Source organism: Kwoniella mangroviensis, assembly GCF_000507465.2.
Source record: "Kwoniella mangroviensis CBS 8507 chromosome 1 map unlocalized Ctg01, whole genome shotgun sequence".
Lineage (NCBI taxonomy): Eukaryota > Fungi > Basidiomycota > Tremellomycetes > Tremellales > Cryptococcaceae > Kwoniella > Kwoniella mangrovensis.
The window spans coordinates 5,111,463-5,126,444 of NW_027062533.1; the positions used below are offsets into that span (position 1 = coordinate 5,111,463).

The window sequence follows — 14,982 nt, forward strand, 5'->3', positions numbered from 1 at the left end:
TAATGTATCATCTCTTCCAGAATAAAGTGGCTGATGACATCACGAGAGTCGTCTCCCTACTGATGATATTCAGAAAGCAGTCTCAAAAGGTGGATGCAGGATGAAGTTAGAGTCTGACTACTCCTTCTACACTCATCCCCTGTGATCTTGACATACGCACCTTGATATATCTCCTCTTCTCGTCTTTCTGATCCTGCCTACCGCATTCTACATAGCCTTCCTAAGGTCTTCCCCCTTCATGGCGGTGCATTGGATCGTCGAGATTGTTTTCGCCACTGAACCCTGGTCTTACGTAATTTGATCAAGGACGCGTTGAAACAACGAGGTAAGAGATACAAAACAACTCAACATCCCGTATCGTATCATATCATACCATCATCATTGTTCCCAATATCGTATGCATACAGCTACCAACCATTATTGATTCATCATGGATATACGACAACTTTGTTTCTCACCAGTATGAGAACATCTCAATGACACGACCAAACGAGACGACCAAACGACGAGGTAACAAGCTTGTAACTGAGTCTTAACGGATCGCACAGACATCGTTGCTGTAACCACTCAAACCACCACTAATTGGAATACAACGACATTTCCGCTCATCGACCTTCACACTACTTTGAAGTCATCTCATCATCATTTAGCTCACCGTATCTCATCAATTCGCCCACGATGTCGCCCGTACCACCCCCAGCCGGCGCCTTCGTCCCATCCGATGACTGGACCGAGGATCCATCTTTCGACCTGTCACCTTCCGCCCATCATTTCGCCTTACCCACCTCTCCCTCGTCTTCATCCACCTCGTCTACGTCCCATCGCTCGTACAGCAATTCTCGACAGCACGCTTCCTCGCCTCTTCGTCAGTCGTACACGGGTGTCAGCAAAGGTACGATCAAGTTGAAGAAGAGGGAAGACGTAGAAGAACTATTAGATTTCGATGAAGATGGATTTGATCTTCCAACGAGTACCCACAACTTGACGAGACCATCCAGACCAAGATCCTCGACATCATCTTCAATCACACGCACGGTGATAGGTAGTGGACCTACTGGAGTAGGAACGATAACGAAGTTGGGTAGTTCACCTGTATCTCAACCCAGCATCATGAAAGGGACGGTCAAAGCTCGTGCGCTTGCTATAGAGAAATCATGGGAGGCAGATGTCGATTTTGACGATGACGATCTTAAATCCATCACCACAATCCCTAACAAATCGAAACACAGTACCAATATCAGCACTATAAAAAGATTAACCCTATCTCCACCTAGGAAAGGATTCATGCCACCACCCGACGCATTAGATAATTTAGGATTTGACCTGGACGAAGAGGATCAAGCTACGTTGAAAGCTGGTGCAACTATAAAAGCAATGTTACCGCCGCCATCTAACAAGAACAGAAGAGATTCCACCATCAAATCATCTAAATCCAATACCAACCTAAATGTCATTCCCGTTCCATCGACTCCCCCAAACCAAGATCCAGATTCGATTGAATTGGAATCTGATTTCGCTCTACCTCTCAACCTTACCAATCTCACTCTGGCCACTCAGCCTCAACATTCACGTAAGAACAGTAACAAATCTAGAATATCCAACGCATCGACCACGACAGCTACTACCGCCGAATCATGGGACTCACCCGGAAGTAGTAACAAGAAAGGTTGGGGATGGGGATCAGAAGATTCACCTGGACCAAGTGACGCGCATAAAAGAAGATCAGAAACTTCAGCTACTAGTATATCAGATGCTTTACCTGAAACTTCCGACGAAACTAAATCACGAACTAGAAACTTGTTGGTGGAACCTGATAATGATTTAGAACGTGAAGAGGATGATATGGAAAATGGTCTGATCTTACCTTCTCCCACTTTCTTTTCTAATAAAAGATCAAAAGAGCTGAACTCCATATTGGATAAAAAGAGGAAACCTCAATTCGCACCCACACCTAAAAATAATCACCCTCACCATTCGAATGCTATTGATGAAGGTTCGAGGAGAGGACATCATATGGATGATTCGTTCGAGGATGGTTTAGTATTGGATGAACCAGGAGTGGAATTGAGCAAACACAGATTAAGAGAGAAGAAACGTGCTAGAGATAAATTCCCAATATCCACTATCAAACAACGTGGTGGGCCTTCCACGGGCACTACCACTTCCACCAAGAGCGTAGCTAGAGAAAGAGAAAAAGCATGGGAGAAACAGCGTGAACGAGATTGGGGGAGAGTAACTCCTGTCAACAATACCAATATCAATTCAAGAGAACGAACACATTCTACACTCGGTCTTACATTCCGAAGTAATTCGGCATCAGCAGGAACCTTGTTGAAAGATGGAGGTAACAACCGAGTTGATTCACCTAGCTTGTTGACGGGAAGAGAGAAAGAATCAATGAGATCTAGATCAGGTCATATACATTCAATGTTACCTCCTCCTCCATCTATACCACCAGCAGCACCAACAGCCACTCCATCTTCTAGATTACGACATCAAAAATCACATTATCACCTCGCTGCTCAACCTACTCCTTCGCCAAATCTGGCTCGTAAACAGTCCCTGGCGTCACTACAAGATGCTTTGGCAGATCGGACATTTACTCCGTCGGGTGTAGGAGAAACGCCAAGGTATCACAACTCCACATCTAGATTGACAATGCCAACATCAAGTTCGAAAGCTAAAAGTCGTCCACCAATTAATTCGATTTTTCCTACTCATACACCTCAATCATCTGCTAGTTCATCTTCCAGTATACATCCCTCTCTTAGGGATAGAGATGGAGTGAAGAGAATGGTGGATATGCCGAAGAGAAGTAAGACATGGGGTGATGGATCGGAATTGGATGGGATTGATGATTTGACGATTGATGATGATCAGCATAAGTCGACAATTAAGGGGAGTGCGATAAGTGGTTTGGGATTAGGTAAACCGAGTAGAAGAGGTGAGCAATTCTGTCACAAACCATGAATACATCATATCCTACATATGCTGATATGATGTTTTACACTTCTACTTTAGGTCATGAGCCGTTAACGTCACGCCCCACAACATCATCAAATATCAAACCTACACCGACGCCCTTTGAATATGCAGAAAGAAGGAAGAAATCTGGCTCAGGTCCCACAACGAATAATACTACCTCAACGTCAACAGCGAAGAGGAAGAATAGGAAACCTGCTTTGATCAAGCATTTTGGTGTAGCCGATAAGAAGAAGGGTGAGTAGCTATACATACGCAACCTGATATTCTATCAACGATTCTATGACTGATTCTGGTTTCTCCTTACGTTGTAGTGGTCGGTGAGATGACCTGGAATCCAAGTACATTACGATGGGAAGGTAACGAGTCGATCTTAAGGGATTTCGACACCATATCGACTTCCGCTCGACCAGCTCTTATCACTCATTATACCGGTTCTTCAGTGGGTGTAGGTGGATTATCATCACCTGTCGGTTCGGCTCCTGCTGCACCTCGCATAGTCGGTGATATGCAATTCGATCCGATCCAAATGAAATGGGTTAGTATATTATCGCCGGAAGAAGATGAACCTGATCCATTTGAGGGTATGGCGGATGATGAAGATGATGAATTTGGTTTTGGGACTGGTACGATCACAAGATCATCAGGTAGGAAGTTTGTGACTGTTGGTCTGAACTCGATAGGAGGAGGTGGTGGATCCTCGAACTGGACATCCAGACTAGCTTCTGAATCATCTGTTATGACTTCGACAACTACCAACACATCGGCATCGACGAACCAAGGGTCGAATTGGGATGAAAATGGATCTGGTATGGTGTCTGAGGAATTATGGAAGGAATGTAAGATGGCTGAAGAAAGACACAAGAAGGAGATGAAAGGGTGGATCATGAGGAGTACCTCAAATACGAATGAATTGAGAGAGAGGGAGAGGAAAGAGGAAAAGAGATTATGGGAAATCAGAAATTTAGCTATGAAGAGTTGAGTCTAATCGAGTGTATCTTGTATATGCATATGATCGTATAACCCGATCTTTCGAATGATACATACATAGAATGCAATTTGTCCAACTCGGGAAGGAGACAGTTCAATGCTGACAGGCCAGACGCATCAACGTATGTTACATGTATCTTATATTTTGATCTCTGATAGTGAGACTATCTTATCTTAATCACTCCTCGCCTTCCCCAGGTAAACGTATAAATTCCCCAACCTGAATCTTGTCTTTATCCCATACATCCCCCGTATAGTATACATCCTCTTTCAACCTGTCCCAGACGTCTGAGAGGGACTTGTATCGGAAGAACATGATGGATCCATTCATCGCTTGGAGGCTTGATGGGAGCTTGGGATCGGTGTGCAATGGATGTGAGGGAGGAGCAACGGTTCCTCTGCCGAATTCTAAGAACATACAATACATTTCAGCTCATGTATCTCATGACTTCCATGTACCTCATTCCCAATTCAACAATACCTCATCTTGCTTCACCAGAGCCATACGTGCACAAGATTGACGAGACCAACTCACCCAATGTACCTTCCTTCTTATCCTCCTCGGCTCTCTTCCAATGCTCTGCCCTAAATTTCAATCTCCTCTGTAACGTCGCCGAGGGCTCCGTGGAGTAGTCCGGACAAATAGCGTAGAATAGAGGTAAAGCTTTCTTGGATGTCATCCGGGGTAAGGTGGGAAGCATGTTCCTGTTCTTGCGATTGCGTTTTTACGTGATCGAAGTCGAGTCGAGCTGATGGTATGTCTGCTGCGCCTGTATGTATACGAATAGAATGAGGTGTATACGAAGATAGGATAACATAAGATGTGATCGAATTACGAACGAATTGGATAGGTCAGTCATACTCATACGGTTGCGCTCCGGGCGGAGAGGGGGGATCACGGAGTTGACCGGTCAGACCCAGTGACCTCCGGAGCACGGAGCACTGGTGATCGTACGTAAATGGGGTATCCATATCTAGCTTTACTCGTGATCCCACAGCATCTTACGTGACGAAGAGATAGGAACGGTACTAATCACCATCAAATGAGCACCACTAAAAAAAGCAGTGTCATCGTTTGGGGCCATGTCGGTCTCACCGAGATCTAGCTATCGGGTTGTCCGATAGTCCGCTGTCAATCCGATCACTCCGAGAGTCCGATAAGATGGTGCATCAAGCTATATATAGATGGACCATCGAGGGGACCATCTTCAAGGACGAAGACAAGACACAAATTAACTTGACAAAAGTTTACCACTACAACTTGGATTCAAAATAAAACCAACGACATGTCACCCATCACCAAATTACCAATCATGGCCGACCTCGATATGCCCACGGGTCACTCGTCGCGATACTGTCTGGACGAACCTCTCACTTTGAACGCTTGTAAGAAATGTTGCTCTCTAAGTGGTGTAGGTTTAGTCTCCTCTTCATGGTAACATGGCTGACTCGCTGACGCGAATGTTTGATGAACAAATAGGGGGATTATCTATTCAAAGATGAGGATGATCAAGTATTCGTCAAATCAGTTGGTAAAGCCAACATAAGACAGGATACCAGTGAATCATTTCTTATCATATACGTCTATATGGATTCTCAGCTGATCAACTACGCACCCAACCATATAGCATTATTCGATGCGAATGGTGAAGAAGCTGTCGAACTCGCCGTCAAGATGAAAACTCTAGATTGGGCCATCACCGGTTCTACACCTTCGGGCGAACAGGTATTTACAGTCAAATTGGGTGGAAGGAGACGAAGTGAGCTTTTTCGGAGAAATCGATTCTATAAGTAGGACCGACAGGATGAACAAAGCTAATTTAACATGTTATTGTATTTTATCATAGGAGATAGTAACATTACTACCGAATTTACCAACATGAAAACGGGTCAGACGAAATTTTTGGAATACGAAACTTGGAAATGTCGTGGTGATAGAAAGCTATTCTTGGAAGGGGAGGTCGTTGCTTCGGTACATAAAGATCATTGGTACAGCAAGAAGGTGGGTGGCTGTCACAGATGGTAAGGAAAACAAATCAGATCAACTAACGATTATTCTGCTTTCACGTCCACACAGCGACAGATAGATATCGCCGCTAATATGGATTACACTCTCGTGATGGCTACGATAATATTCTACGATATAGTCATGGATCAATGGTTACCTGCTGCGCTTAACTGATGATCAACGATGAAAGGGTCTATCATTATGTTTTGCTTGAACACGAACAATCTTTGTATTATAGTAAATAGCGAAAAGATTCAAACCTTGTATATCATATCGTCCTTTGAACAAATCAACCCATGTATTTCTATGATTCTAGATTTCTACGACTGTAACACTTTTCAAGCTGTACTGTACTGTATTCATAATCATACCTACTAGTAATTGCCCAAAGCAGGTTGTTTCCTGATCCAATTCCCATCCTTGATCTCATCCCATAACCACCTCGCCAAACTTGCTCTCGACAACTCTTGAGATCCCTTGAAATCCAGACCGTAAAATCCGGCATGGACTTTGGCATCGCCCGATCCGGCAGATAAGAACGGTACGCGGAATATGGTATATTCGAACTCTTCGTCAGCACGTACTTCTCCTATGGCAGTCATTTCCGCTGAGCCTTGGGGCATGAATGTAGCTGGGAGGGTTTTGGTGGTGACGTACTGAGACCAGGAGTACTAAAGAAACATGCTTTGGTCAGTATGTGATGCAGAAATGATGAGACGATGGTGTATAACAGATATTTCATGATACGCCGATGACTTGACGATGTGTGTTGAGATGAATGGAAACCAGAAGAATTCAACTAGAACTGCTTACCTTTTCACCTGGCATGGAATGCCGAGGAGTGGACAAAGCTCATAATAGCTTAACACCATATTTCTTCATTACCTTCTTGACGACATGGAGCGAATCCGCGATGGGAGTGGGTTTCGTCCGAGTGAGCAGATGGTAAAGCGATGGGTAGGGTCCCTGCGATAAAAAGTTTACAAAGGAAAATCCATAAGTAAGATAGATACCCTACCGTGCGTTGAAGTACCTTTGATCAACTCACCAACAAGCTGACCACAGCTGTTATACCACCTTTCAAGACCTCTTCCAACTTTGCCTCATCATTCAACTGTCCTTCTACTATCGTGAGTTTATGTTGATACTGAGTTACGAGGTCTTGGGGTAATTTGCTCTTGTTTCTCAACAGTAGAGATAATTTGGGTCCATCAGGGAGGGGTAAGACATATTCGAGAAAGGCAATACCGGATACTCCTATGTTTGGTAATATACGATGCAATCGGATCACTACTTCCTGCTGAGTAGATTAACGATGCGTGCAAGATAACTCACCTGTAGCTCCGAGAAGAAGGATATGTTGATTTGACATTGTTGGTACTATGTTACTAACTTACGATATGAATGGATAGGTATGGGATATTTGGATCGATATATCTCGATGCATCTTGAATCCTTATATAGGTGGTATTCGATATGCATAAACAAATAGCAATAAGCTTGAAAATGATACCGGATGAGTAAGATTGATACTCCGCGGTATATCCTGACCGACGGTCATCCACAATCCCTTAAAAAGCTTACTTAATGATTTTCATCTCGAAACCGAGCAAATACCATACAGACCGAGCAATTTGTTGAACACACATCGGATCTTGACACATCTCAAATTCACGCCATTTCGCTAATGTATTCGATGCTTTTTTTTGCAATTATTGGAATACATCCGGGATGGGTTCAAATAGCCATACAGTAGTCTCTACAACATCGAACGAGAAGGACGATGATAAGCCTTAGACAGGATTGGGTATTCGGTCCGGATAAACCGACAGAAAGGGACGATAGATGGGATTGGGTTGATTAGACCATGCATGAAAGCTATAGATGAGACTCCAGACACATACTTTCCTGCCATTCCAACATAGTGTTATTGGTCTATGGATGATATCATGCCAATATTTCTCAACAACTAGCGGTTCTTGGCATTTAGGATGATTTTCTGTTGCCGCTTGGCACGACTGAATGCCTCAATCCTGTACTCTGAATGAAAAGATCAGGAAAGAGGAAAGAGGAGTACTTTCCTTAAGGCAAAGACGGTAGACGGTCAAGAAAGCTGGTCATATACAGCATACGTCAAGTCGAGTAGACTCAAGACAGGGTGATATGGGTGCAGTCGCATTGGGAGAGGGGGGTTTCGCACAGGACTGAAGCAGCATGTGATCGAAAGGTTCCACGTCATGACTTTCTGCTCCTACGCCGCCGGCATTTCTTCCCTGAGCCAAGAGACGTGTAGCGACTGAGAACATGAATTAACTGACTTCTGTCTCTCCAACTCTCTCTCTCTCTTTCTCCTTTGAGCCAAGGCTTCATCTCTTTCTTCATCAAGCCTATACTTTGGTGGGATATGTCAAATCTGCTTGGCATAGTGGTGAAAGATACTTCAACCGCATGCATCCAACAATCGTCCATTGGTCGACAAGGAAAGAAATGGAAATGATGCCAAGGTTTCGTGACGTCTGCCATGAACGTCCGCTAATAGGAGTCCCGAGGGGGTCGTGTGGGACCGAGAAATGGGGTCCTGGGGCTACAAAGATATAAAGAGAGTAGTATCTGCTGGATAGGATGGACTGGATGATACCCAGTTTGCCCATACATCATGTCCTCATCTTTACCTGTACCAAACGGTCATCATACCGCATCTTCTTCAGAAAAACCAGCTTCGATCCAATCTGATTCACCTACCGTCATCAACGATGGGAAAAAGAACAACCTGCCACCTACGGCTCACTATGAGGAAAGTTCCAACTTTGGTCCTCAGCACATCGAGATCTCCACGGCGACGCTGAATAATCCATTGGACGGTATGTCAGCTGAGGAAGTCCTTCGAGATGTTGATACGTTCGTCGAGGAAAAAGGTCTATCCGAACATCGAGAACTATTTAGGAGAGGTGCATTATTAGCTAGAGTAGCTCAGAGGGAAGGGGGTTTCGAGGAGGTCAGTGAAATACCTGAAGATGAGAAGAAAATTCTTAGAGAGGAAATCACTCATCGATGGAGACAACCTTTCATGTTATACTTCTTGGCTGTTCTCTGTGCTGGTTCCGCTATCGTACAAGGAATGGATCAAACTGCTGTGAATGGTGCTCAACAATTTTATTTCGACGAATTTGAAATTGGTCCCGAAAAAGTTTATATCAGAGGGTTACTCAATGGTGCTCCATACCTCTGTTCATGTCTGATCGGATGTTGGACTAATGCTCCTTTGAATAAATATCTGGGTAGAAGAGGAACGATATTCATATCGTGTTTCATCTCATTCGCTTCGTCCTTCTGGATGGCAGCTGCCGATTCATGGTGGAATTTACTTATCGCCCGATTCGCCCTTGGTTTGGCGGTGGGTGCGAAAAGTAGTACTACACCTGTATACTCGGCGGAATCTTCTCCAAAGGCCATCAGAGGTGCGCTCGGATGTCAATGGCAAATGTGGACCGCGTTTGGTATCGTGAGTCGCAATTCACTCTTGGCTAAGTTTACAATCTTTTTACTGATTCTTCTTTTATTTTTCGATAGATGCTCGGATTCGTCGCTTCTGTCGCCTTCCAAAATGTTACGGCACCAATTGGACAATCGATCGATCCACCTCGATACCCTCAATGGAGATGGATGTTAGCCTCGACCGCCATCCCACCTATGATCGTCATGATCCAAGTTTACTTCTGTCCCGAATCGCCCAGATGGTATATGGAAAAAGGAAAACACGACAAGGCTTTCCGATCATTTAGCAGATTACGAAACCATCCTGTACTGGCTAGTCGAGATATGTATTACGCCTACAAGATGTTGGAAGCCGAGAAACATCAACGTGAAGGTAGAAATCTAGTCAAAGAGTTCTTCACCGTAAGACGGAATAGACGTGCAGCTCAGTCCAGTTTCTTTGTCATGTTCATGCAACAATTTTGTGGTGTCAAGTGAGTAAATCTGCGTTGAGCTCGTGGTCAAACCTACAAGATATATCGAGAACTTGCTGACTTTTGAATCTTTCATAGTGTCATCGCATACTACTCTACTCAGATCTTCTTAGACGCCGGTTTCTCAAGAAGTCAAGCATTACTCGTATCTATGGGTACGGGAATTGTCAATTGGTTATTTGCTATTCCAGCTATCTATTCTATCGATACATTTGGCCGAAGGAATCTACTCCTTACTACATTCCCATTACTCGGATTATGTCTGTTCTTCACCGGATTCTCATTCTGGATGCCTGCTGGCAATGTCGAAGCAGGAGAGATGAGTACAGGGAGAGTTGCAATGATAGCTACTGGGATTTATCTATTTATGGCTGCCTATTCACCTGGTGAGGGACCTGTCCCATTCACTTATTCGGCAGAAGCATTCCCGTTGTACATCAGAGATACGGGAATGTCCTTTGCGACTGCCACTTGTTGGGGATTCAACTTTATCTTATCGTTCACTTGGCCTGCGCTAGTCGACGCTTTCACACCTCAAGGTGCGTTCAGTTGGTATGCGGCTTGGAACTTCTTCGCTTTCTTTTATACATACTTCTTCCTACCTGAGACTAAAGTGAGTACAAGTCTGTCATGAAAATCAAAAGTAATCCGGCTAACATTCTCTTTACATTGTGTGTATCTACCAAAGAACCTTACGCTTGAAGAACTGGATATAGTGTTCAGTATCGGTAATCGAGAACATGCAACATACTACAAAAAGAAATTACCATGGTATTTTCAGAAATACATATTGAGAAAACAGGTAGAAGAGTACCCCCCGTTGTATCAATTGGGTGGTGGAGGTAGTATGTCTGAGAAGATCGCCAGGACGCAATCGAGAAGTTCTCAGAGATAGGGATAATGTCACTACACCGAATATGTAGGTATAATAGCGAAGGAGGAAAGAGGACGGAATGTGTGCATGCATGCATATACGCATGATTGAACAATTTCAAGATAAGCTAGTAAATTCAGCCCATCGTTGTTCAGTGTGTGTATAACTGCAGTACCTGAAAGGAAGACAAGGTACAGACGGGTAGTAACTCTAAATCGATGGACGATATCTTATCGGTGGATCTCAGAATGACGTTATCATCTTTATTCCTCCTTCTTCCTGTCTCGTAACTGATCGAGGTGTGGGAGCGTGAGAACATGCATTCAGAAGATGGAGAAGGAGGAACTGAGTAGGCTGTATGCATATCGTCGATGTGGAAGCTGAAGCTGTGCATGTGTCTGTGTGCGTATGGGATCTTCGGATCCGAGGCCCGAGCGCGTGAGTGTATAAGGTACCATGCTCATCTCATTTCCCATCATCAGTTCTCTTTCTTTCTTTCTTCCTTTCTTTCTATCTTCTCTTCTATTCTTCAGCCTCTCTTTCACACCCACACGCACCATGTCATCCTTCCGAAACGAGATCACCCCTCTCCTGGCCCCTTCGGAGCGCAACATAGGAAACAACAATAACAACGGCAGCCCCGGCTCACCTCGAGGTCCATACCTCCCCCTTACCAGTTCTCGTGGTCAATCTACTGTCCAAGCGACGGGACCCACCCCAGTCACCGTCAGACCTTATCCTAATTCTCTTAATCAACCAAACCTCAACGACGACGACGTCGATCACGATAGCAAAGTACAGGTATACGATGTGTCGATCCTCAACCCTGAGAATTCTACACCGGTGATCTTCCATGATGATGACCCTCTGACAATGTTATGGAAAGATTTCTGGGTATTGGTCGGATGTATCCCTACGGTCTTCTTCATCTTTTGGCCGGTTCCCAAGCCAGGTATCGATGCGACCATCAAAGGTCTAATCCTCCAAGTCTTCTTAGTGGTCGTATCGCTCATCTTGACAGCCGTCTGCCTGGTATCATTCTTTGTCGGTATCCCTTCACCCGTGGTCGCAAGTTTGGTCCTTGCCACTTGGCTCTATGGATATAATTTCATCTTAGGCGAAAGTAGGATCACATATCAGAACATCCCAGGGGATGATAAGGAGAATAAGGAAGTTTGGTTGTTGTGAGTGAACCTCTCCGTTTCGGTACTTGATGATAACGTCATGAGCTGACGTGATGATTCTTCTCACCTAATCACTCCCCATAAAATCACTACCTTCTAATATCCTAACTTCGCCCACCTCATCATGTCACACTATCGTCCCTTCATCCTACCCTCCTATCCCTTTCACAGGGTCAACGGTATCGGTACGTCTCGATCCGGTCTCAAACTCATCCTCGACACCTTGTACACTCAGTTCGGCAGAAAGGTAATCGGTGTACACAATCGAACTTTCGGTGTATGGTTCGATCTGGTGGAGTGTATGTTGCAGAGGGACTTATTCTGGAATACGACTGATACCAGAGAAGGATACAATGTGCGTGTACTCGTCTCTCCATGAATTTAAACTAGAAGTTACAAACAATATCTCTTCCTATCTCATTCCGAGTTAATTGAAGAGGATCAGGCTGATCTTTTGAACCCATAGATCATCTCGAGACATGTCGCGGATCCTGATAAGGAGAAGATCGTCTTGATGGCTCACTCTCAGGGTGGAATAATCATGTCATCTTGGGCGGTGAGCTGCTCCATCATGTGGCCGAGTCTATACTTCTCCCCCTCCCGTTTGGCATTCTTCACTAACTCATTTTTGCAACACTCAGGATCAACTTCTGTCTGATTTCTCTCATGAACAACTCAAGAAAGTGGAAATATACACATTCGCCTCTGCTGCTAATCACTTTTCGATTCCTGAGACTGGCTCTGGGCCTGCCTTTAGCTGCGTAGAGCATTTCGTTAACGAATGGGACTACGTTTCTGACATTGGTGAGTATGACAATATCCCTACCCTCCACTGCTGACTCTCGTCTTCGTCTTTAGGCTTGCTTTCTTTCGCCCCACCACCACTCGGTCTTCCAGTCAATTCACCCACCGTCCCCAGACTTAGTGGTCGATTCGCAGGTCGAATCTTCAAGAGACTGGCTACTACTGGTCATCTTCTCATCACCCATTAGTGAGTACCGCCCCCACCGATCTAGCGTCATGCTAATGGAAAAACCTACCATTAGTCTTCCTGATAATAACTCGATTCTTCACGATCCCGCCGTGTTGAGACACAGTAAATTAGCCAGCTACCTTAACGACTACGAGGACCTCAAGAGAAAAGAAGAATTGCGAATAAGACGAATCCAAGCTGAAAAAGCAGCTCGAGAGGCCACTCGTGCTGCTCAACAAGGTGCACCCATTGCTGGACCGTCCACCAGACAATAGTTGCGTCAGACCTGTCTTGACTAGGATCTACAGGAAGGTGGAACAATATGATTCATAATTTCTTTTGGTGGTCAACCCGGTCAAGGAGATTGAACATGGGATTATAGTATAGTTACGTTGTATCATAGGTAAATCAGTCAGGTATCATAGATAAGTTGTATATAATCTAATTCTATGTTATGTCATCTCATGTTATGTCTAAATACGACACTCATGTTCAGTCTAGATAGATACCTAAAGTTTTGATTTCGAAACACCTAAAATCGATATCCACTTCAATCGCACCATCGTCAACCTTCCATTTGACAGGTTGATATTTGAACATCTCAGGCTCTTCGAGGATATTTAGCCATTTCAATGCAGATGGCTTTGGCAGACCGGTACTGATCACAGATAGATCACGTCAGCACCTGGAATACTTTTTGACCCAATAGACTTGGTGAGATATGTCCACTTACATCTTCAAAGTAGTCTTGGTCCTTACACCCAAGCTCTCGTATAGTCTCAGGACGATTGAATTTGAGTCTAATTATCAGGACCGGTGATGAAATCGTCTTCACCCTTTTTGATCGTTTCCAAAATCACTCTGTCAGTCGTCGAAGTTGAATGAGGATGAAGAGTGAATGTGATGGGAGGCTTTGGTTCTGACGATTTCATTTTTCGGACAACACAAGAAAGATACATCCATCAGTCTACCATTCAAGTCTCGTCTAACATATCTATCGATCTTCGAAGGAGCACTCACATCTTGGAGGATTGATAAGACCCAAAGCCTTCTTATACACTCCACTTTCAATCAACCTCCTCTGATGAGGCAGTATATGGAAAGTAAATTGGTGATGACCCCTATCTTGGGTAAAATCAGGAGCAGTCGCAAGATCTCAAGACTTACATCTAGGGCGCCATGTATTTCTGCACATCAACTCCTTCAGGTGGTTTCGGTGCGTTCGGTGGTTTGGTGGTGAAAGGTCTCGGTGTTGCCTTTATCAAATGTAACTACCAGTCATGTCGATAAGAGGTGGTCCATCATGACCATCCTGACTGTTGATGTCGATGTCAATAGCCTATTCTTATGCAAACTCCTACTGGTGGTATTGCCGTCTTATCTCTATTCGTCACAATCTTCTTCAAGCGGAACTTGCAGCTCAGATGACAGCGGCTGTTCTGAATGCTACCAAATTGTACGATATCGCTTTTGACAATATGAACGATTACGGATGAGTGACTTGTCGTCGTCCGTGAATCGTCAGTCGTTGTTACTCAAGGCTAACCTAGTAATTCTTTGCACTCAAAAACCTATACTTCATCTATATCGAGTAGGTTCTGGTTGAATGAGGGTTTTAGTAGATCGTAGACCGGTGCATAGGAATACGTCGGACTATTCTAGGTCTATAGCAAGAACAATTGATAAGTTCATGATAAGGATATCTATGGGATAACAGCGAGCACATATGCTCATGCGCTAAGTAGTTTCACGAAGGCAGGCGCATGAAGCTCTATAACCCCGGTCGGAGGTGGCCGCTTTAAGGTAAAACTCTTCACGCGTTTGTGGCACTACCCTTACGTCAAGTGGCTATCTACGCAGAGCACCTTTCATGCGTTTTTCTTCACCCCATCCTCTCCTCCGACATTGTTAAAAATCAAGATAAAATGCATAGGAGGGACCGGAGAGCTCAAAAAAGTAAAAACTATACACTAATAGGGAATCGAACCCTAGGCAACTGCTTT

General features: G+C 44.3%; 8 protein-coding genes across 8 annotated transcripts; 4 read left to right on the forward strand and 4 right to left on the reverse strand.

The window, feature by feature from the left end:
* Positions 1-678: 678 nt before the first annotated feature.
* I203_101920 (uncharacterized protein) lies at positions 679-3,964 on the forward strand (the record flags this gene model as incomplete). The annotated part of the gene is made up of 3 exons (XM_019146429.1): positions 679-2,944; positions 3,022-3,219; positions 3,297-3,964. The coding sequence occupies 3 exons, from the start codon at positions 679-681 to the stop codon at positions 3,962-3,964; spliced, it is 3,132 nt and encodes a 1,043-aa protein (XP_019003962.1).
* A 186-nt stretch (positions 3,965-4,150) lies between these two features.
* Positions 4,151-4,673, reverse strand: I203_101921 (uncharacterized protein; the record flags this gene model as incomplete). The annotated part of the gene is made up of 2 exons (XM_019146430.1): positions 4,151-4,380; positions 4,508-4,673. The coding sequence occupies 2 exons, from the start codon at positions 4,671-4,673 to the stop codon at positions 4,151-4,153; spliced, it is 396 nt and encodes a 131-aa protein (XP_019003963.1).
* A 585-nt stretch (positions 4,674-5,258) lies between these two features.
* Positions 5,259-6,154, forward strand: I203_101922 (uncharacterized protein; the record flags this gene model as incomplete). The annotated part of the gene is made up of 5 exons (XM_065516980.1): positions 5,259-5,384; positions 5,453-5,531; positions 5,601-5,732; positions 5,820-5,974; positions 6,050-6,154. 5 exons carry the CDS (start codon positions 5,259-5,261, stop codon positions 6,152-6,154), a joined length of 597 nt encoding a protein of 198 aa, XP_065373798.1.
* Positions 6,155-6,354: 200 nt separating this feature from the next.
* I203_101923 (uncharacterized protein) lies at positions 6,355-6,808 on the reverse strand (the record flags this gene model as incomplete). The annotated part of the gene is made up of 2 exons (XM_065516981.1): positions 6,355-6,651; positions 6,794-6,808. 2 exons carry the CDS (start codon positions 6,806-6,808, stop codon positions 6,355-6,357), a joined length of 312 nt encoding a protein of 103 aa, XP_065373799.1.
* Positions 6,809-6,832: 24 nt separating this feature from the next.
* On the reverse strand, positions 6,833-7,352 carry I203_101924 (uncharacterized protein; the record flags this gene model as incomplete). Its single annotated transcript, XM_019146432.2, has 3 exons — positions 6,833-6,946; positions 7,029-7,237; positions 7,316-7,352. 3 exons carry the CDS (start codon positions 7,350-7,352, stop codon positions 6,833-6,835), a joined length of 360 nt encoding a protein of 119 aa, XP_019003965.2.
* A 1,284-nt stretch (positions 7,353-8,636) lies between these two features.
* Positions 8,637-10,843, forward strand: I203_101925 (uncharacterized protein; the record flags this gene model as incomplete). Its single annotated transcript, XM_019146433.1, has 4 exons — positions 8,637-9,482; positions 9,551-9,948; positions 10,027-10,561; positions 10,637-10,843. The coding sequence occupies 4 exons, from the start codon at positions 8,637-8,639 to the stop codon at positions 10,841-10,843; spliced, it is 1,986 nt and encodes a 661-aa protein (XP_019003966.1).
* A 537-nt stretch (positions 10,844-11,380) lies between these two features.
* Positions 11,381-13,254, forward strand: I203_101926 (uncharacterized protein; the record flags this gene model as incomplete). Its single annotated transcript, XM_019146434.1, has 6 exons — positions 11,381-12,006; positions 12,178-12,361; positions 12,473-12,562; positions 12,648-12,810; positions 12,865-12,997; positions 13,053-13,254. 6 exons carry the CDS (start codon positions 11,381-11,383, stop codon positions 13,252-13,254), a joined length of 1,398 nt encoding a protein of 465 aa, XP_019003967.1.
* Positions 13,255-13,471: 217 nt separating this feature from the next.
* Positions 13,472-13,911, reverse strand: I203_101927 (uncharacterized protein; the record flags this gene model as incomplete). The annotated part of the gene is made up of 3 exons (XM_065516982.1): positions 13,472-13,637; positions 13,713-13,726; positions 13,840-13,911. 3 exons carry the CDS (start codon positions 13,909-13,911, stop codon positions 13,472-13,474), a joined length of 252 nt encoding a protein of 83 aa, XP_065373800.1.
* Between the last annotated feature and the right edge of the window lie 1,071 nt (positions 13,912-14,982).